This window comes from Mesocricetus auratus, unplaced genomic scaffold (assembly GCF_017639785.1).
Source record: "Mesocricetus auratus isolate SY011 unplaced genomic scaffold, BCM_Maur_2.0 Super-Scaffold_100004, whole genome shotgun sequence".
In the NCBI taxonomy this organism is placed as follows: domain Eukaryota; kingdom Metazoa; phylum Chordata; class Mammalia; order Rodentia; family Cricetidae; genus Mesocricetus; species Mesocricetus auratus.
This window is the reverse complement of record NW_024429189.1, coordinates 113,149,133-113,172,681: the sequence shown is the minus strand read 5'-3', so window position 1 is coordinate 113,172,681 and position 23,549 is coordinate 113,149,133. Positions and strand designations below refer to the sequence as shown.

The window sequence follows — 23,549 nt, the reverse complement described above, 5'->3', positions numbered from 1 at the left end:
ATTGCCATTTAAAATGGAACTTTTTCAGTATTCACTTTCAACTTCTATTTTATAGTCAAGAAAAAGAATAAACAGAAGCAAATTATGTTCCTGTGTACTCTAACATTAGAAATTTTGGGGCCACAGACGATGCTAGGAAGAATTCAGTAAAACTTTACATTCACTAAGGCTCTGACAGACCAGCATTCACTATAACAATATCAGCTTATGAATTTCACTTCTTCACGGGAGAGAAAAAAATCTTAGGAATAAGTCTGAAGTTGGGCTCATGAGTTGGGCTATTCATCTGAATCCATACTCTCTACTCTCTTCACTTACAATAAGCCTTCTTAAAAACAAAACAACAAAAATGCAAAGTAATTATTCTTGTGTAATAGTTCAAAGAAACAGCTCCTGACAACCTAGAAAGGCCAAAGCTTCTCTTTATAGTGGGTGAAACCATAGCTCTAATACAGCACACTGCATGTTATTCAAAGTCAGAGTGAGGTGCCAGTTATTATCAGTACAAACAAATTCTGGCAAGCACACCCTATGTGATTCACAAATACCCTATCTGAATCCCAAGAACAGTTCTATGAACACACAAGAATAGTCTCTTTTGGCCTCTGCAGAAGGAGATGAGTGATTTGGTAATAGGTTATGACTAAGGATCATCATGTTGCGATGTATGTGAAAAGCCCACAAGTCAAAACTGCAACTCACATACTGTACTGTGATTAATTTTTTTAGTCTTATAACATAGGTTGGAAGATGAAGTCACAGTGTAAAACATACACTTTTTTCTTTTTGTTCAATAATAATTTTTTCAAAGAAAATTTCTATGATAAAAATCATCAGAAATAAAATTTAAAGAGAAAGAACAAGTTAATGGTGGTATGCACTATCACTTCTGTTTGATGGCAAAACACCTGTATTTACCACAAAGCAATTATTTTTCTGTTAATTATATTAATTTTCAAATATAAGCAAACTGAAACTGAAACTTATTTGACAAAATGTTTGTAAAATGTGAGATGGAAACCCTAAAGTTGGTCCACTCTAACTTTTAGTAGTTAGGACAGGTATGGTGGTGCACACCTTTAGTTCCAACACTCTGGGGGCTGAGGCAGGCAGATCTCTATGAATTTGAGGCCAACCAAGTCTACTTAGCAAGGTTCAGGACAGGCAAGGCTACATAGTGGGACCCTGTCTCAAAAAAGCAAAATAAATAAAAAATAATAGTGGTTATAGCCAGGCAGTGGTAGCACACACCTTAAATTCCCAGCACTAAAGATGCAGAGGCAGGTGGATCTCTGTGAGTTTAAAGCCAGCCTGGTGTACAGAATGAGTTCTAGGACAGCCAGGGCTACTGAAAACAGTTAAATTCTGTCTCAGAAAAAACAAAAACAAAAACTAGTGGCTGGTTATAAACTGAGGTAACTTATAAGCCAAGGCACTTCTTAGTAGGTACCACAGTGGCAACAATATTCTTGTTTCCAAATTACTGCTCTGAAGAGTAGTTGGTAACTGAAGTCCACCAATTTGGGTAGTTTAAGTTTGTACTATGGTTAATCAGTTTTTAAAGGCTTCCCATCATTGAGCAGAACACCCACAGTAAAGAAACTAAAGTAAATGGGTGCCCTGTATAGGTTGAAAAGAAACTAAAATGCTGGCTAACTTTGCTTAGTATTGGCACCATTAACATGAAGTTATTTTGTTTGGAGGAGGGGAAGGGTAGTTTGTTTGTTTTTGAGAGGTGCGTGTAGGCCTCTAACTCATATCCTTCTGCCTCATCCTCCTCAGTACTGAGATTACTGGTGTATGCCACCATGTCTGTCTCTGATGTTTTTTTCTTAAAAATGTGACATTTATTTATTTTGTGTATTCACATTTGCATGTGTGGGAGGTCAGAAGACAACTTGCAGGAATCAGTGTCCTCCTTCCACCATGTGAGATCTGGAGATAGAAACCAGGTTGTCAGGCTTGGTGGCTCAGGCCTTTACCCACTGAGCCCTCTCACTAGTCTTCTCACTGTATTTTTAGGTCAAAGGAATACAGATTTAAAGTACTATCCCAAAGGAAAAAATAATTCAAGACAACATACCATAGTTTAGGAAACAAGAGACATTCAAAAGGTTTTTTGTTTGTTTTTATTTTTTCCCTAACAGAATTCCTAACAGTACTCAGAAAAAGTGCACTGGAAATGCTGTGAACTAGGGATTACAAAACCTTGGCTTGACTAAACCTACCACCATCTACTACCCACAACTTCTAGGTAAAATAAAAAGGGTTCCTCCTCTTTGTCTCGTAAGGTCTGAATAGCAGGAATGATAAGTGATACAGAAATTAATAAATCTATTAGATATAGCTTAGGAGAGCAGAATTCACACTTACTTTTTATTTATGAATAAATTGGTTTAGTTTACTAGTACTCAGGAGGCTGAGGCACAAACAGTGCAAGTTGCAGACCAATGTGGTCATACAGAGAGACCCTACCTCCAAAAGAGTTCCATTTCCTAAATAACCATGAGTTAAGGAGTCTATAACTGTTTACCTTTAGTTTTTTCTTTCAGGGATGATTTTAAAATATCTACAACCCAAAATACATACAAAACTCATTCGTAGCTCCTAGGTTTACAATGTCAGTCATGGTAATAACAGTACTTGATAAGGGAAGAATAAGAACAAGAAAATGATGAACAGGGCAATGAAGGGGACAGAGACTGCAGTCTTAGGAAAACTTTCCCTGTGCACAGAGGAATACTGCTGCAACTGCAGAAAGAGCTACAGAAGTGCAAGCAGATCCTTCATTTCTTTTGATGTGCTGTGGCTTTAGATTATGCTCAGGGTAAATAAAGTCTGGTGAGTTCTGTTCTACTGAGAAGTCTCTTGTAAAGAATATCATGGAAGAGTGACCTTGGATAAGCTACTGCACTATGTTTCACTTTTAGTAAAAATAAAAATTAACACTATCTACTTTAGAAGGCTGCTAGGAGAAACACAGTCACATTTATGAAAAGATGTTAACACAGTGCGAATAATTTTCAAGCTGGAGATAATCATTAGAGATTGTTATAACAAAGCAGTGAGCAACAATATGCAGAAAGCAGTATAATAATTTAGAATAATTTGTCCATTTATTTGTTTTTTAAAATGCTGTTAAGTTGGTTGAGTTGCAAACCTGAAATCTGTACTCTCAGACTTGGAAGACTAAGGCAGGAAAACTGAAAGTTCAAGGCCAGCCTGGGCTACTTTGATGACAATTAAACAGTACATGCTGTATATTTTGAGCATATACACATCAACATATACTTGCCAGTCATATTAAACTTAAAATATGACTTGCATGAGGTAGCTAAATTATACAAATCTTTGTAGTAATCTTGAACAGAACAACAGAAAGAATTCTGGAGGGGCTAAAGAACTACTGGGTATTTGTCCAAGAAGAGCACTATTTCTAGCCCCATTTGTTATGCACTCCATTCATTACAGATGTGAACAGACCAAAATGGCTAACTCAGCAAAGCAAAAACAGATCATAACTAGAAAGGTGACAAAGGAAGCTTTACTGTGATGGGACTCAATTGGTTTTGTATTTATCGATGCTGGCAAAATAAAATCCAGCCTGAATTTTAAAGCTCCATTAAAAACATTATCCTGCAGATATTAATATAATTATTCATAACATGCCCAGCTGACTTTCCATGGATAGTCCATCTGACTTAGGAACACAGAACTTATGAATGAAGGAACACATGTCAAACATCCCTTGTTATTAAATCATGTCACATTCTTTCTAGTCCATGGTACTTATTAGACGGCAGATCCCATAATCCTCTTCTGAGTCCCTTCTGCATTTAATTCAGTTCAGTCTTAAGTAGTTAAAGAAACTGTTTTCAGTGGCAACTAATAACTACTGACCTACAGTGACACTGCCTTACAATAGGCCTGTCAGCCCTGAAAAAGTTGTACCAAAGAAGCTGATTAGGACTTGAAGAGGTCTGTAGTAAGAATCAATAGCTGGTCTGTACTAATGCTGTGTTGCTGGCAGACATGATGAAAGTGGAACACCATTAGTTATGCCTCATTAAACTGCACAGCCCTGCTAAAAAGAAATTTGTTTAGCCTGACAAAAACCTAATACAATTTTAAGCTCTGTGTGTTGCATTTTTTTAAGAGTACCACAAAGTTTCAATAAAGTCCAAAAGAAAAAAAAAACTACATAAACACAAGAATTTTTAATTCAAAGTATTCATTTCATATTTCCTAAAAAAGGTGCAGGAAAAATTGGAGTTGGGGAAAAGTGTTATTTGAAACCAGGTAGGTTTTAGTTTGTAAGTAGCCAACATACCCCAGATGTTGATGCAGGAAGCATTTAAAGCATGTCTGCTTTAGCATTACCTGTCAAATCTCTGCTGCTGGAAAAGAGGAGGAGGACCTCGCCAGGAATCTTGGGGCCGCATATCTGGAAAATAAATGGGAGGCATTCACAGAAGGCTTGCTAAAGTATTCTCTATCACCTGGCCACATAGTTTATAATTCAAAGTCCTCATCATGAACTCATCATGTTAACCAAATAAGCTAGAATCAGAATTAACCATGAATGTAAAAACAGCATCAGCAAAGACTTTCACTGATTATGTTATTTGTTGCTACCAAGGTGGTTTTGGTAACCTTGGCCATAGTCACACTTCTTTATCATTTGTGGCTATGTAACACATACACATAATTTTTACATGTATACTTTAAAAGCATACACTGAACTAGTAGTAGTTAACTCTCAACTCCTGATCCCACTGCAAATCTGAACTGGCACCTTTATATATTTAGAAGATACCAAATGGCTTCTGCTCTCCTATTTAAACTGTGCATTACAAGGAAGGAAAGATCCATCAACTCTGGTCAGGCATGGCATTCGCATTCAAAGAACTCAGAGAGACAGTGTCAACTAGCCACTGCTCCTGGCTTTAGCCTTGCTGTTATCTGCCTTTAGCAGGGTCTGTTGTAACCTAATAAAAACAGCTGGATCCAGCAATTGTGTATGACTTCACCGTGTGAGGACAGTACCTACTTTCAGACCCCAAGAACAAGAACAGCACAGCTTACCCTATGTATTCAGGCTCATATTGTAATGGAAACAAACCCAAACCATGCTTTTCAAAACTACTTTCTTAAAGAAGAAATCAAAACTTATCCCTAGTTTAGAACAAAAAAAAAAGTACAAAAATAGAAGAAATATGCTTTTAAAAAGGTCATAAAACACAAATGGGCAAAGTAAAGTACATGGCAACTGATAACACATATGGTCTCCCCTGTTCTGGGCTTTCTTCTATCTCCACAGGACTGAGAAGGCCAGTCTGAGGCAATTCTCTAGATGTGAACATACTACCTAAAGATTCACATCAACCCACATGGTTCCCAGCAGCTGACTCCTTTTTCAGAAAGGAAAGGAAGCTCTTCAGAAAGCCAAGTAGTCTCTCTAGCTGAGTTGTATCCTGTCTACTGCTTAAAAATGAAACTACTAGCAGCCAAGCTGAGTCACAACACAGGGGAGGTTTCTCAATGGTCATCAGATATGAAATACAGCTCAAGGCCTCAGCAGAAATTCTGGAAGCTAATTACCATAAAGTTCACAGATATAGAGAAGAAAGTTGCCTATTGGGCCCAGAGTGAATCACTACTACAGACTATAAATTGCCAGAAAAATCTGTATTTTATCTTATTGTTTTGAGACAGGGTCTCACATATCTTAGGCTAGTCTTAAATTCTCTTAGCCAAAGATAACCTTGAACTTCTGGTCCTGGTGCCTCTACTTTTTGAGTGCTGGGGATTAGAGATGACCTCCATGTCTGACACACATGGTGCTAGGAGACCGAACCCATGGCTTTGTACTAGATAAGCACTCCACCAACTGAGCTAAACCTTAACCCCAAAGAAAATAAGGTAAAGCCTAGAAATTCTTACAAGAACAGCAATTATTTCATTTGTGTGACTTCCTTAGATGGACAACTAAACACAGTTAATTTTCAATGAGTTGTAATTTATGAGAAAGCATTTTACTCAAAGTAAAAATCAGCATTTATACTTTTTCTGATTACTTTTTTAAACTTGAAGACCAATGACCAATTCAGATGGTACACAAAAATTAGCAAGAATCAGTTAAAATGTTTAAAAACTATCATATTTTAATGTCTTTATGTATACAAAACTAGGTAACTGACAAAAGTAAGTAAAACCAAACCAGCAGAATGAATCTGATTCAGACCCTGTTTAGTACTATTTTGCATGCCTCTAAACCTCACCTCGGAAACATGCCTCTGTCTATCATCAAGACTTAACTCTGTAAGTATGGTTCCATGGTGTCCCTAATAACCACTGAATATAATGGTACTTAAAAAAGGTTTTCACACAAAGTCTGATTCTTTATAAATCAAATAAGACAATGAAAAAGATACATGTACATTAAAACAAACTTTCTAGAGTACTTTATTCTGAAAATGAAGGGGGAAATTTGTTTTTTGTTTATTTTCTCCTAGAAAGTGCACAATTGGAAAGTAATGCCATCACCATCAATACATACACATTCAATTCAAACCTGCTGCACATTAAATAAGAAAATATTTTCAGAAACTGGAATTTACTACACAATCATCAAGGGTTAGCACTTCCTAACATTCTACCTTTAATTCTGTTTTTAATTCTCAATTTCAGAACAGCCCCCTTTTTCACATAATCTCAGTACTAGCAAATATATGGTGTTTTGCTAAAGCTAGGGCAAATGTAAAATTTTAAATTTTTCTGTCACATAATTAGTAAGCATCATTTGTTTTCAATCCAAAAAGAAAATGAGAAAAAAAAAGACAATTTTTTTTCAAAGCTACCTTTGAACAGTTTTTTTCATGTAGCTCTGAGTAATACAAATAGTCCTTAAGTATTCACAAAGCAGAAATATTTCCTGGTTGGTAAGTAATGAAGTAGACAGTAAAACAAACTTATTACCACTCATTTGTATGGCTCTAACAGAAGATCTTTTTGAGTGGGAGGAAAAAAAAAAACTATGAGACAATGAACTACACTTCAGAAGGAACAAACGCAAGGGGGAATAAAAAGACAGCTAATTTTTTCCTTTGGTCTTTAAAAACATATCCCTTTTATAGAGCTCTAAGGCCACATCAACCAAGCTTTGCCATTAGCTTCTCAAGTGACAATTTACTTAATCATTGTGGCAATGACAGAAAAGATTCCATGTTTACTGACTGCAGTAATCACAAATCATTTTCCAAATGCAGCTAATTTACAAGTTTACTAGCCAAAATGAAGAGATATCATACATCAGGTTCTCTGGAATGCAGTAACTAAATGCTTTATTCATACTGAGTACTCAGGGCTACACTTGACTCCAACAAGCTATCAATAAACAAACAATTACAGTCCCAAATTGTTGCATTAAAGGCAAACTAAAGACTAACAGTAAGAAACACTAATGGCCAACAGTTGGTATAAGTGGCAGTCTGACCAAATGGTTCATCTTCAGTGTATTTTATACCATATTACAGAAAATATTAAGACACTAAAAACATTTATTGTAAGTGGCTTACTTTTCAGTTTTACAAAACTAAAAGTTTCTGACCAAATCTTTAAATTTAAAATTTACAGTGAGTGATTTTCTTCTATAGGTTTTGTCAAATTAAGTCAAGTACCACTGATCTAGGGCAGCATTTCCCAAAGAGGGATGTTGTCTTAGTTAGGGTTTCTATTGCCATGAAGAGACACTATGACCATGGCAATTCTTATAAAGGAAACATTTAATTGGGGCTGGCTTATATCTTTACAGGTTTAGTCCATTATCATCATGGTGCTACCTGGTACCGGGAGCTGAGATTTTCTATAACTTGATAGGCAGGCAGGCAATAGTGATCTGAGACACTGGGCGAATCTTGAGCATACATGAGACATCAAAGATGGCCTCCACAGTGGCACACTTCCTCCAATAAGGCCATTCCTACTCTAACAAAGCCATACCTCCTAATAGTGCCACTCCTTTTGAGGACCATTTTCTTTCAGACTACCACAGATGTGTTGGATTGTGTTGTTTTGGGGGGTTTGGTGTTTTGAGACAGGATCTCCCTCTGTGGGCCAGTCTGGCCTCAAATTTGTGGAATCCTCCCTCCTACCTTAGACTCCCAAATTCTGTTGGGATTAGAGATGTGTGCTACTATGCCCAGTGCAACTGATTTTTGGTAGTCACAATTAGGCCTTTATTTTGGTTGTATGTGTGTGTTTTCAAAGATTATTTTTATTTATCTTTAATAGAAGTTTCCTTGCACATCTCTGTCTACCATGTGCATGCTGTGCCTTTGAAAGACAGAAGAGGATGTCAGATCCTCTGGAACAGGGGTTACTGATGGTTGTGAGCTACCACGAAGGTCGGGGACTTGAACCTGGGTCCTCTAGAAGAACAGTCACTTTCTTAATCACTGAGTCATCTTTCTAGCCCCTGATGTACATTTTTTAAAAAGATATATCCAACCCATCTTATAATAGTGTTGTAACTTACAAATTTAAAATAAATTGAGTAAAAACAAGAGTTAAAGATAAGTATCTACCAGACAATATCCAAATAGAGCACAGTGACAATAGGCTATTACTGGAACGTAGGAACATAATGTTTGGGGTTACTTATGGCTAAAGTGTCCCTCAAGGAACACATATTTTGAAATATGATTCTCACTGTGAGGTATTAAGGGGGTGGAGCCCCAGGCTACTTAAGGTCTGAGGTAGGATCTCTTTAGCCCCAAAGTTCAAAGGAAACCTATACAACATATTAAGATCTTGTCTGGAAAAAAAAAAAAAACCCAAAAAGGAAAGGAGAGGCCACGAGGGAAGAAAAAGGAGTGATTAGGGTTAGGTTAAGCTCATCAGTGTAGATCCCTCATGACTAAATCCTGGTTGGTCTACTAAACCAAGAAAAGTATCCCTGTCTTTTGCCATGTACCGTCCTGTACTGCTTTAGGGCTCTCAGCAATACATGAAGCCCTTCAACCCCCCCTTTTTTTTTCCTTCAGAATGAAGAGCCCAAATAAAATTCCTTTATTGGACCAGTCAGTGGTGGTACAAGCCTTTAATCCCAGCACTTGGGAGACAGAGGCAGGCAGATCTCTGTGAGTTCAAGGCCAGTCTGGTCTACAGAGCAGAGGGCTACACAGATGAACCTTGCCTCAAAAAAAGGAAAAAAGAAAACAAAAATCTTTTAAAGTTATCCTTCCTTAGGCAATTTCATTAAGAAGGGATGGAAGGAGTTGCTTAATGGTGAGCACATGCTTTGCTGCTCAAACCTCTTTAGTCCTGTGGAATGAATATATATATAATGCAGTACTAAAAATTCCTTATAACTATTATCTTGAGAAACAGTAGCTAAACTAAGATTACACTGGCTCTAGCATTTCTACATCTCGATTCTTTTTCTTATGTAGTACAATTATTGACAGGAATAATTGGTTAAGAGCCATAGGGAAAACAGAACTGGCTTTGAAAATGATCTGGGCATGCTCTCACTACTTCCTAGCAAAATCTCAGTACAGAGATGTCTTTCAAACTGATTAGATTCCTCCATTGCACATGGTAGGCATAAATAAAAAAGATAAGTAAACTTCTAACATCTGCTAGATATTGGAAGCAAAGTAGTTATTCAGCTATTGCACTACATAGATTCCCATGGACTCACTAAAGTCTGCACCCCTCTGTGCTACAAAAAACAAAACAAACAAAACCAGAATGAGGCATTGGAGAGACAGCAGTAGTTAAGAGTTCTCATTCCCAGCACTCATGTCAGGCAGCTCAAAACTACCTGTTAATTCCAGCTCCAGGGAATCTGATGCCCTCTCTGGTCTCAGAAGCACATGCACACAAGTGCCATACATATACCTGTGGCATGCTCACAAGCACACACAGACACATAATAAAAAATAAATCTTAAAAAAAATGTTGAGGTACAGAGTTTCCCTGACAGTGAGTTATGACATTGTATTCCATTTCAGTAAGTCATACAACACAGCAAAGCCACAGCATCAGATCGCATACCTGATAACAAGTAGGCCCCGAGAAAACGAGACCTTTAGAACTCATTTCTTCTTAGGTACTATATCCAAAAATCTGTGCTTTATGTTAGAAAATGGTTTGTAAATCAACTGGCATTAAAACCGTGGTAAGAACAGAGCATGAACATGCGTCCTAACAATCACCAACTTTAGCAGGCACTTCCATTGACTACGTAGCATACCTACCAAAAGCAATGCCTGGATCTATGGTTTATAGTACTGAGATACAATTTGGATCAAGAAAGGGTGGCTTAAGTCCAGTGGTGATCACACCTGTCATCCCAGCACTCAAAAGGCTAATGCAGAAGAATTTCTGTAAGACTGAGACCAACCAGAGCTACATACTAGCAAACAAAACTTTATCTCAAAAACAACAAACGACAGTAACAACAAAACAATTGAGATGGGGGGAGAGATGGAAGGGAGGAAGGGAGGGTTAATGATTCCTGAGTTCTCTGCACTAAAGCAGCACTCTTTATATTCTACTTGGTAGCAGAGATCAAACACAGGACCCTGACAAGCAAGACAAGGATCTACTGTTGAGTCACATCCACTGATCCCATCCTTTCTTACTACATATACCTCTTTCTGGGTAGTTAACTCAGAAATAGGTTTATAAATAAAAGGAAGAATTTCAGTTCACCTTAATTAGTTAAAAATAAACATGAGAGAAAGTATTTGAAAGATTTTTCATAAAGTGTTCTCTTACAACTCTTCTAGCAATGTTTAATTCTATTTCTCTATCAAAGCAACCAATCTTTTTGGCAATGAGGATGAAAACCAGCCAATGCTGTCATGCTTCATTTTGAATATAAAATAAGCAGTCAGTGAAAACTTACTTGACATAAGTTTTGGAATCTGAGTTTGCCCTCTCAACAGTGGCCTGTATAAGTTCCCCTGGTAACTTGCAGGTGGTGGTGCAGTGTTGCTGTAAACACCAGTCCCCGAGCCTCTTGGCATAACATGGCTGTAAAAAGAGACCCTCACGTAAGAAAAATTATTGAGAGCTATATACAAAGGTATGTTAACACATTAAGCTGACAAATCAACACTAGTCATTACCTCTATATTTTAGGCCTGATTAATATAAAAATAAGGTTCATAATTAATGTTCAAAATTGTACACAATGGTAACAGTGACAGCAAATGTTCACTTGCCATATCAAGATGGTCATAATCCTCTAAACATCTAATTACTTATGCAAAAGCCAGCAAGTCACTTTTCTGTATATGTAAGCTTTTTTCTTCAAGGATCTGTTCTGTTGCTGTCACTAATTACTATTCTATACTTTGCTAATTTAATTTACCAAATCAAACACTGCCTTGTGTCTTTCTGTACTCTTAACTACAGCATGCAATCTATAGACTACTTTACTATGTTACTAAAATTTTTCTTCCATTTAGTGCTATAATTACAGGTTTTGATGAACAATACACATTTAGGCGTACAGCTACATTCCTTTCAACATTAGCTCAAGGTAAGGTCCAATAAGAATTTAGATAAAATATTGTCTTTGAAACTAGAAGTACTTCAATGCTGCTTCTAAAAGACTAAGAATGATGCAAAAACTGTTATTCAATCTAGTCTAAAGTTGTTTCTTTTATTATCAAGGACGAAGAGTTTCCAAACAGTGCTGGCATCAGCTGACATTTACAGTGGCAGAAGCTATCTTTATAAGACAGGCACAAATACTGTCCACTTTACATGTTAGGAAACTTAGGTGTAGAGTGGTATAATTACTTTTATAAATATAGGAAGAAACTTCAAAAAAAGAGACTTAACCTCTAAGTCACTACTTTTCTTTAGACGTCTAGCTATTGAAAATACCTATTAATGAGTTATAATTTTAATCCCTGAACTATGAGTTAGTAACATTTCCTCCAACAAGCTGCTTTTTCTGAGCAACTAGGGGTCTCACTTTGTAGCCTTAGCCTTGCAGGTATTACAGGCATGTGCTACCACACCCACCCCAGACTATCTTCGTTTTTGTTTTGTTTTAATTTTTTTGAGATAAGGTTTCTCTGTATAGCTCTGGCTGTCCTGGATCTCACTTTGTAGACTAGGCTGACCTCTAACTTACAGAGATCCTGCCTCAGCTTCCCAAGTGCTGGGATTAAAGATATGCACCACACCTCGACACGACCATCATCATTCTTTTTATCCCAACCTTAACTATCTTTGTTTCAAAGTCCTCTAAATATAAAGTTCCTTTTAACACTAGGAAAAAGACAATCCAACAGCGAATAAGGGTGAAAGATAAGAACCATAAATTTATACAGAAAATACACATGATCAAATAAACACTATCTTAACTGGCATGGATATACCAATTCAAACAACAAGATACTACTTTTCAATCAAAAATTTAAGAGCCTGCTATCATTACAAATATATTAGTTAATACTTCATAAAGACAGTGACACATGACAAACTCAAATCTTACTGACATTAAAGACAGTATTTCATTTCTTTCTCTGATAGAAAACTGGAAAAAACTATTAAGAGAACAGACTCTTCATTAACAAATAAAGCAACACATAAAGAAATATAGATGTGAACATCTAAAGTGAAGAAAAGTTAATCCCAGCAATCTGAAGACAGAGGAGGCAGGCGAATCTTTGTGAACTTGAGACCAGTTTGGTCTACATAGTGAGTTTTAGACCAGAAAGATCTTGTCACAAAAAAAAAAAAAAAAAAAAAAAGTGTGTGTGAGGGGAAAGATTATCAAAATTACTAATAGTACTTGTACTATATAATCTCTAAAATATCTGTGGCAGAAATACTGACTCATTTATGGAAAAACTCAGAAAAAAACACATAATATATAAACAGGAATCAGAAAACTCACCCTAAAGTTCTAAAGGCTGCCTGGTCCAGGTGAACAGGTCTCCGGTCCCGATTAAAGCCAAGCTGGGGTTTCCACTGCCGCCCATTGCTGGACTTTTCCCAATCACCAGGTTTCAGAACTGCTGCTGGCTTCCTAACCATTTAAAAATACACTATTTAGAATACAGGGATGGACGCTATCACAAAGCATATGTTTAGGGGGTAGTTTACTGCTGTTACCTTGCTCCTGGAAGCATTACAGCTTTAAAAACATAATCTTCAGCAAATTGTGGATCTTTAAAATTAATACTGAAAGAGAACAGGGAAAATGTTAATGATTTGATTGTATCATTGGTTTTAATTATCAAGTAAACAAAGATACTTTTGATGTCTAAACAGAGAAACTAAAATTCAAAACTGTCCAAATTATTATCTTTGACAATGAATTTATCAAATAGTTAAATATCTTTCTTACCAAACTACCTCTGATCTCTATCTAATACATTGTCCTCAGGTAACTTTCTCTGAGCCAGGTCTTAGAGAACTATAAATGACCACAGAAAAAAAATATATATTATCCCAACTCTTGAGAATTTCCAGTACAATACTGGAAAAGCTGAGGAAGTTTATAACAAAATGTGTATACAAATAGCTAAGCAACTGTGCTAGCTAGCTTTATGCCAACTTTACGTCCTAGTCTTCCTTCTGACTCAGGAATAGCCATTCTAGGAGTTTAGTTATGTATCAGGTTTATATTCAAGAAAGCTTATGACACCCTTATTCACCATGTTGTAAGTTATAATCTGAATGTGTGCATAATATTACAACTTGTTAAAGAAACCAAGATTCATCCAAAAAAATTAGTAAAAAAAATGACATATGTAAAGTATATACACAATAGACCAAACATATGTTTCACTAATTATTTGTAATTTTCTTTGTTTAATCACTGTCCCTTTGTCAAGCCTATCTTCTTAATATTTTCAAAGCTACTCATAACTATAATCAGTTAAACCAGGTGGTGGTAGCATATGCCTTTAATTCCAGAACATGGGAGGCAGAAGCAGGTAGATCTGTGAGTTTGAAGCCAGCCTAGTCTACAAAGTGAGTTTCAGGACAGCCAGAGCTGTTACACAGAGAAACCCTGTCTCAAAAAAATAAAAATTAAAATTAACTGAAATGATTTTAATCAGTTGACATTTTGAGGCAGTTAATTATTTTCTTTCTTATTCAATATTACCACTTTTACAAACAGGGTCCATGTGTTATACAGAATATTTTCACCTGCTTTTTCCAAACAGATGTAACAATGCTGACTCAATAACTTTCTCACTTAGTTCATTTTAATACTTAAAGAGCTGTCAAGATGGTACAAAAGGTAAAGGTGCTTACTGCACAAACCTGGCAACCCTAGTCTTAGAATCTTGAGTCTTATTTATAAATAGAACGATTGAAATTTGATTAAAGCTACCTTTAGCGGCAGCGACAGAGCTGATGCCTATGGGAATAGAATTCCTGTCAGGCTGCAGCCTGAGCGGCCAGGCTGCAGCTAGAGAAGCAAGCCAATGAGTGCAGAGTCACAATTGTTGGCTGAAATAGCAGCAGATTAAGGTGCAGCCACTGTGCTGAAGATACACTATTAGAAAAAAAACACTATGTCCAAACGAATTAAAATAGTGAAAAAAACGAAAACAAGATGAGGACAATTAAAGGAAAGACAAAGTTAAGCCATTAACAACACACTAAATGGCTTAGGAAAGAAAGATCTCCCAGGCCACAGGTTATATCTGCTTAGTCTTTCTATGAACTTGAGAGATTAAGGCCAGATGTGACAAGAACCAATTTAAAAATCAATCTGAGGAAGGAATTTCTCAAGAATAGAAGAAGATGCTGGCCGAGGAAAGTATGAAAAGAGTCAAAAGAAATGATTGGAAGGTTCTATTTTTTTATCTTCATTTATCAAACAATTATAACTGGAATATACAACTTATATTGCACACAGTTATGTACATGGCACAAACACACTTGCAAAAAAAAAAAAACCAGGATCTTGGCATCAACATTACTTCTCAGAGAAAATGCTGAAAACTACATTGTAAAATAAAACTTTGCTAAAGTTTTCCACAAATCTTTAGAAAATTAAGTCAGAAAGGTCCATGTTTGAAGTTAAAAGTTTCAACATACAACACCTAGAATATGCACCTAGACCTTGGATTTGTTCTGTGAACTTAATGAGAACAGTAGACACATTAGGTATCGAACATTTCATGGTCCTTCAGGTTCAGAAAACAGTGAGCCAGCAACAACATCATCATCTACCACCCAAAAAATACTCCAGGACTTGTCAACTGATCTGCAACTCTCCTCTGGGCAAACTTCTCTATCATAATCAGAAACTTGAATAGAATTAGCTATTTCTAGAGGGCTAGGTAGTAAAGCCTCTGAAAAATGCAGAAAACCCAGGGAATACAAACAAAAATGTGACAATACAAAAAGAGTACTAGTGTAATTAACTGGCCTGAAGCCCCAATGTGAGGCAGAGACCCCACAGGTTAATGCAAAGTCCACACTTAATGTGGCAGAGCCAGATTGTTTGTGATGGGCTTATGAGCATGGCTTTAAAGTCTACACTTCACCCTTAACAAAAGAACTCAAAGACACAAGCAGGACAAACCACGTATAAAGATGAACAGCAAAACATATAAACAACAACAACAAAAAGTCCTTCTGACATGGCAATTAGCTACTAACTAGATCCATTTAAGCCAGGTTATATTTTGCAATGAGAAATTTAAGTAAAATGTAAATTATATCCTGAAAGTATGAGCAATTTTAACAATGGGTCAGAGAGAAAGACTTAGAATTATCAGGTATTTACCAAATTCTTAAATGCGTTTGCTTTAGTCTTACCTACACACTGCCAAAAGTAATAACAGTATAAACTCTGTCACCAAGGTTATTTATATCACACAGAGAAGCAGTGTGCTATTATATATTGTTATTTGCAACAGTTACATTCCTTTTTTTTTTAAGTCAACAGAAGATGCTGAAGTGAGGAATAAATTTTCCAGCTGATCTTAAGAAAATATACTACGTAGTATTTTTTTAATTCTGCAGGACCACAATTATAGCAATAATTACGATAATAGTGAAGCAGTGTGAGCCACTGGGGCATAAGTCTGTCTGCTCCTGTATAGCACGCTACCCACAAATCCCATTTCCACTCCCACTTTCCTAATCCTGGAAGAATCAGAGGTTGTCAGGGGAAACCAGAAAACAGATAAGCATGCTTGTTAAATCAGTAACCTTAACAATATACATAATTTAAAGTCAAGAGGCTCTGCTCGGAGGTCTACAACACAAGGACTCTCAATCTCAAAGAACTAGTGAATTAGCAATACCATTTCCTTGTAAATTAGAGATCTGTTAAAATTTACTTCTAAATGTGAGGCTGTACCCTGGGCAAATGCTCCAAATTCTAGAAAACTTACCTGACTGCACTGTTCTGTGTCAGGTCCCGTAACATGGGCACAGGGGAACATACTGTTCTAAAGAGAAACAGAAGAATCACCAGTGTGCATTGGATATGCTGTATTTGAGGTTTTTCAAAAAAGAAATCATTAAAATGCACTAACAAAAACAATAAAGAAGATGACCCCATTTATTATTAATAGAAAACAATCATAGATAGAGTTTATATTAAAATCTGTAAAACAAAACAACAAAAGACACTCCCCTCCCCCAATTAATCCAAAAAGGGAAGGAAGAGACCAAGCCCACCTTACCCCACCCCCAAAAAAGTTGAATGACAGCTAGCAAAGGGGCTCAGCAGTTAAGAGTAAGCACTGCTATTTTAAAGGACCCAAGTTTAGTTGCCAGCATCCATGTTAGGAAGGTTCACACCTCCTATAATTCTAGCTCTAAGGGGTTCTGACACCCTCTTCTGGCCTCCACAAATATGTGGACTCTCATGCACATACCAGCACATAGACAAGAGCTCACATGATTAAAAAGAAAATAAATAATTTAGGAAAAAAGGCCAAATAGTCATTAATCATAAGATATTTAATCTCTCTAGTAACCAGAGAAATACAACTGTAAATCATAAGAGAACATTAATCAAATTACAAAAAAAAGGTGACAATGTCTCAAGAGTTTGCCTGAGTACAGAATATCAATCTCTTAGAAACTATTACTCACTAGGATAATGCAGTTTGAAATAGTCAACACACTCTAATGATTAGTAAGCCCCTCCTGAATATGTGCCCCAAACTGTTTTATATTCTTGAAAATTATGCAGTCAGGGTGGGGAAATGGTTCAGTCAGTAAAGTGCTACATAAGCATGAAGACCAGAGCTCTAATCCCTAGCTCCATGGACACCCATGTCTCCAAAAAAGGAAAGGAAAATAAAAAGGCAGAGAGTATAAATGAGGAAGGCATCTAATATAGCTGTCTAGTTTCTAAGCAAGTGATTGTATGCACACACTTGTACACACACACACACACTCACACACACCCGAGAGGAGATCTCAAAGAACTTCTATGTTGGTTATAACTATTTGTTAATTAGAAAATTTTTAAGTACCAAATTAGCATAATAACATTCCAATGTAAAACAATTGTATTTTACAAAGCCAAACAAGAAGAAATAAGAGTATTACTGTTACATTTTTTTAAATGTAAAAATCTGGCTTATTTATTTCAATTGTCTTTTCTGCTTCTCATTCCATATCTTGCCTCTAAAAACTCCATTGTGTGCTCAAGAAACAGAAAAAGCAAGTGACATTGGAATAGTGGCAGCAGATGACAACAGCTGTGACTGTGCAAGTGCCTTAGTTTCAGGAACCCAGAAACCTTCACAGGAGGCAGCAAAGCTACTACATGCTACAGGTGGGCTTTATTTTAGTCCAGCAGAATTTTGTTGTAAGTATAATTTTCATATTGGACTAAAAGGAAAAGCTAAGTTTCCTTCTAGTTGTCTCAATGATATACAAGTGGGTACTTACTGATCTGGAAGAATGGCTTCTTCATCCAAAGAAAACTTTCCTTGAATCCCATGACACAACTCAGGTGGCACATCTACTGGCTGTAGAGAAATGAATTCCTTTATTTTAACTGAATGATGAAACACAAGGGAGTATGAAGCAGACACTTGTACACCTTCTCTTAAGAGGATATAAATTCAGAGGACTGTCATTCAGGGTCAAAAGGTAAAGGTGAAAACAAACCAAGGATCTATCAGCAGGTGAGCTGATAAACAGATTGTAACTTTGCTTCTCAGTAGTCATTATTCACTCATACAAAGAAATGACATTTTGGTAAAGCCTACTACATGGATGAACTTTTAACATGCCAGGTGAAATGAGGCAGACAATGGGGATTCACACTGTTGAATTCCAGTTATGAGGTACCAATAATAAAGATTCATAGAAACAGATAAATACCTAACTCTGGGGGATCACAGAATGGGGAGGTGTTGTTTAATGCTGTCTAATGGGCACAGAATTTCTGAATGGGTAAATGGAAAAGTTCTACTAACGGACAGTTGTGTTAGTTGCACAATATCATAAATACACTGTGTCACAAAATCTTATACTTCAAAAACTTAAGGGTAAATTAAATTCTACGCACACATGCACACACACATGTTCCTAATTATTAAACAAATTGTATACTGTACCTCTGTGGAACCTGTCTGATACAGCTCTAAAATGAAGTCATGTAGTGGGTGAAGTTTTCCCACAAACAAAACATCACTTCCAAGACTATTTCTCCTGTCTAAATAAAAAAGAGTAAGATCACAATCAAGCAATTACATCTAATAAGACCTATTTTTATAAAGCTACAGCAAAGAAAAGCACCTACATTCTAAAAATAATCCCAGCACAATGTTTATGAAAAATAATTTCTAGGTGATAAACTTATATGCATGATACGTGGTTCTTAGTTTTTGACAATGAGGTTACTGCTGAGATATACTTGGATATAATGCAAGATAAAGAGCAAGACATCCCTAGTTATAAAATATCCAATTTCCTGTGTAAGTCATAATCATTCTCTAAGGAAATACAAACAACCACATCACGACAAAGATGAATCAGTGGTTTCTTAGACTATATTGGTACTAACTGAAATTTTCAAAACTGAGTTCATCTTTACAGTTTCCCAATCCAAATACTCTGCATTAAATATAAAATGCTACTTTTTATGCAGAGTAAGATTTAAAGTTAGCCCTTTAGGAGTAAATGCTTATTTTCCCCCAATTCTTTCAAGAAAAGTTAATGCTTTGAATGATTATAGGAAGAAGGCTAATGGAGAAAATGAGTAATGCCTTCCTAAGAGACAAGAGTATTTTTCTTGAGCTTGTGTCATTAAGAATCAAAAGTCAAAGGGTAGTCTTTCTTTCTTTTTTAATTAACCTAGGAATGTTTATTTCCTTCTTAGTTCCTTGAAGGCCCCAGTCATTGTTCAGTAGTGTGTGTTGTTTAATCTCCACAGATTTGTGAATGCGAGGGTTTCTCTTACTGTTGATTTATAGTCTTACAAGCAAGATCAGACAGAATACAACCAATTATTTCCATTTCCCTGTATTTGTTAAGACTTGGTTTGTGTCCTAATACATGATCTACTTCAGAGATAGGTCCATGGTCTGCAGTTTGGATAACATGAATGTCTATTCAGTACATTTTATCTAGGATGTCATTTAATTCAGATATTTTTGTCAGAATTACCTGTCAATTGCTGGGGTTAATCTGTGACATTATCTCTAGCAGTACCAAACTGGATGTACTTGTATTCAGGGTTTAGAATATTAACATCCTCTTGATGATTATTCTTTAATCAGTATTAAGTGACCATATTCATCTGTTCTCACTACCTTTAGTTTGAAATACATATTTTGTCAGACACAATACTGGTTTGTTTCCTAGGTCCACCTGCTTGAAATAACTCAAGGGATATTCTTGAAGTGTGACCTTTTTTGAGGGTATCATAATGTAGCCCAAGCTGAACTTGAACTTTCAGCAATTCTCAGCCTTATCTTACCCTTCAGAACTAGGATAAGAGGGTTGTGCCACCAAGCCCAGTTGAATAGTCATTTTTTAGTAAATTTAGCAAATATTTTTGAATTAAAAATTGTAATAATCTAGTTCTCAATTAATAGATAATAGGTTAAGAAGCAAAGTTAATGTCTGTTACAAAGAAGTAAAACAATAATTTATGCCTTCTCTATGAGAAATTTGACAACTGGAAAAGTTAATTTTATGCAGAAATGTAAAATCTCTGTTGTAGAGACTCAACATTGACCAGTGGCAGTGTGACTCTTACTCTCTTCTGGAGTGAGGTCTGGGTACACCTCTTCTAGGGCAGCTCGCAGCCGTCGTTCATCCACAAATGGCAGCAGAGCAACACCTGGGGAAACCAACACATCACCTGACTATTAGAATCACCCGACTTCAGATTTTCATTGGGTCAAATGAACATTCTAGTAAATTATCTCTGTTGACACAAAAACATTTGAAACTGAACTCTATTGTGTCATGTAGCCAAAATTCATATGCAAACATTTTCATATGCCGTAGTAATGACCAAAAATGTCTCCATATTTTTCATACTACAATGTCACCTTACTAAAGCCCTCAGGCCAACAGCAGCTCATCTTTTTAGAGCTTGAGCTTGTCCTTTTCTCCTTCCTGATTCTTTCTAAAAATGAGGTCATTTACCTAACTTACTCATGAAAAGTCTCTTTTAACTTCCAAGCTTCCATAGCATTCTGTTTATATTTTAATCTGATTAATCTGTATGCAAACATCCTTAAGAGCTTTGCCTAAATAGCTTACCAGTGGGAAATAGAACAGATTCCCTAGGTCCAGATCTTGGTTTTGCTACCATGAAATTTTGACCTACTTACTAAGTTGTCTGTTCATATATAAAACTATTAAGTATATTAACAAATTTCATAAATTCCTATTGTTACTGTTAGTTTAAATACAATGTGTCAAAAGCACACACACCCAATTTTTTTTTTAGTGCCCAGCAACATTTCTCTTCCTATCATTTAAAGGTATAATCAACCCAGGGCAAAAAGTTTACCAAATAATATACTGACATTGCATCCTGTTTCCACCCAGCTATCTCATTTCCTGTCTGTTCTGCAGATCTCCAGACCTCTATCGTTATCTAGTGGCAAACTCTATTTTCCGACCAGACAGACTTTATTTGTACAACCAAGATATCACTACATATCCCTCTCTTTTGTCTAAAATTTAAAAAGGTTATAACTAATAAGAAAAACTATATACAGTTTACTTATAATTAGTATAATAACTATATACAGCCAATAAGTACATCAACAATGTCTAGTCCATTAGCATTTCATAAATTCAGAGAAAATTTTCAATTATGTATTCTTTCTTGATGAGTCCAGTCTTGTACCTAATTTCCTTTTATTATAATTTGCATTATCAAATTATCTCTTAACATCTTTTAAACCTATTACACTTAACATGGTCTAGTAAACAAGGAAAACTATACATATACTACTTCATCTTCAACTCCTTCAGAGACCCAAGAAGGAAATAATATTAACTGAGTAAACAGGAAGTGCAAGCAAATGACTTCCAAAAAATATGAGAAATGACAGAAACAGCTGGCTGCCTGGACAGTCACCCAAGGTTGTTCTGCAATGTTGGAACACAGAAATCTGCCAGCCTCAACCTCCCAAGTGGTGGGATTAAAGGCATGCACCACCACTGCCCAACCCTAAACTGTATTTCTTAATAATACTAAATTTGTCAATCAATTAAAAAAAAAACAGACATAAAGACCAATGGACTAGATTAATAGCCTCAAAAATAGCCAAATGAAAACCAAAACAAGTCAATAGGAAAAAGTCTTTTAACAACTGATGCATTAGATTAATAGCCTCAAAAATAGCCAAATGAAAACCAAGACAAGTCAATAGGAAAAAGTCTTTTAACAACTGATGCATTAAAAAAGTAGATATCCACATATGAATGAATGAGATTAGATCCTTATCTTATGCCATATACAAATATTACGTAAAAAAGACTGAAAACTGAAATAAACTAAAATTATAAAAATTTTAAAATAAAAAAGGTAGATGCATGATACTGGACTTAGCAAATGATTTCTGGAATATGACACCAAAGACAAGCATAATAAATAAAGTAGATCACCAAAATTTAAATGTTTCTGACATTAATGGACATTATGAGCAAAGTAAAAGATAATACACAATTGGAGAATATATATAATAAAAATCACATCAAATGGGAATAATGCAAAAACTAAAAACCAATCCAACCTAATGGATTTAAAGATATTTCTTTAAGAACATAAATGCCCAGCCGGGCAGTGGTGCATGCCTTTAATCCCAGCACTCGGGAAGAAGAGGCAGGCGGATCTCTCTGAGTTCGAGGCTAGGCTGGACGGACAGCCTCCAAAACAATACAGAGAAACCCTGTCTCGTAAAACCAAAAAAACAAAAGGTACATAAAAATATGCTCATTATTACTACCATCAGAGAAATGAAAACTAAAGCTATTGTGAGTAACCACTTGATAGTGGTTAGGGTAGCTTAAAAAACAAAAACCAAAAAACCCAAAACAAAAAACACCCAGGGAAAAATATTGGCAAGGATGTGAGGAAATCCAAACTGTTGGGTATTATTTTAGCTTCTCCATGGAATTACTATGCTGAAAAGATTATTTGTCATTAATACAAATACTATAATAACTATAATAATAAGTTGGCAAGTAATCTATGTTACATATTTAAATATTTAATACCTTTAGCAAGGATTGAATTATGTATCTAGTAAACACAAATACATTTACTTGCTAATTTTATTACCCCTCCATTTTCCTATGCTCCTTCTCCTTAATTAAAACATCCTCCACAAAGTTCTTTCAAAAACCTTGAGATTCTAATTCATTTATATATGACAAATAACATTTTATATAGCCCAATCAGTAAGATGCATTTTCCATTATCATTAAAGTACTATGAAATCATCACTATTACTTAAACTACCTCCCCAATCTCTTAAAATTTCTAAGTACAGCATTTTCGCGGGGTGAATGGGTGGGAGGAATGAATGTTGTGAGGTTGCTGGGGACCAAAGTCACTTGTGCATGCCAGGCAAATGATCTACCACTGAGTACTTCCCAGCCCTTCCATCTGTTGAATTGTTTCATATGCCCCTGTCTTACAATTCTGAGCTTAGGTCCTAGAAAAGTGTACAGCACAAGAAAATGTCAACATGATTTGCTAAAAGGAATCTTTAGTGATGGAGATTTTTTATGTGTTTTATGTTCAATGATTAACATTTGTTGAGTAGTGAACACTATCTTAAATTTAATGAATCTTAAAATTGCCTTTACTATCTTAAGTTTTGTACAAATCTTAAAATCTTTTCTACAAAATCTATTCACACAAGGAATTTAAAAACAGACAAAACAAATGAATGTCAAGTGTTAATTTTCTAGTATATTTTTTACCAGTTACCAGAGTATAACCCCAAATGGGCATTACTATTTCTTTCTCAGCAGCTTCAAAGGGTGACAAAGGACTGCTGACCGAAGAAAAGTCACAAAGGACACTAAACCTGCAAATTTAACCTATT

At 35.8% G+C, this 23,549-nt stretch overlaps 1 protein-coding gene across 2 annotated transcripts in view; it reads right to left on the bottom strand.

Moving 5' to 3' along the window:
• Xrn2 (5'-3' exoribonuclease 2) overlaps positions 1-23,549 on the bottom strand; it is a 61,477-nt gene that overhangs the window by 4,107 nt on the left and 33,821 nt on the right. For both annotated transcript variants that reach the window (XM_005072566.4, XM_040746450.1), the window contains 8 exons: positions 20,231-20,314; positions 18,585-18,682; positions 17,911-17,990; positions 16,395-16,451; positions 13,144-13,212; positions 12,926-13,057; positions 10,916-11,043; positions 4,381-4,444 (listed from right to left, as the gene is read on the bottom strand). In XM_005072566.4, the coding sequence (XP_005072623.1) occupies positions 4,381-4,444; positions 10,916-11,043; positions 12,926-13,057; positions 13,144-13,212; positions 16,395-16,451; positions 17,911-17,990; positions 18,585-18,682; positions 20,231-20,314 (712 nt within the window). The remainder of the gene's footprint in view (positions 1-4,380; positions 4,445-10,915; positions 11,044-12,925; positions 13,058-13,143; positions 13,213-16,394; positions 16,452-17,910; positions 17,991-18,584; positions 18,683-20,230; positions 20,315-23,549) is intronic.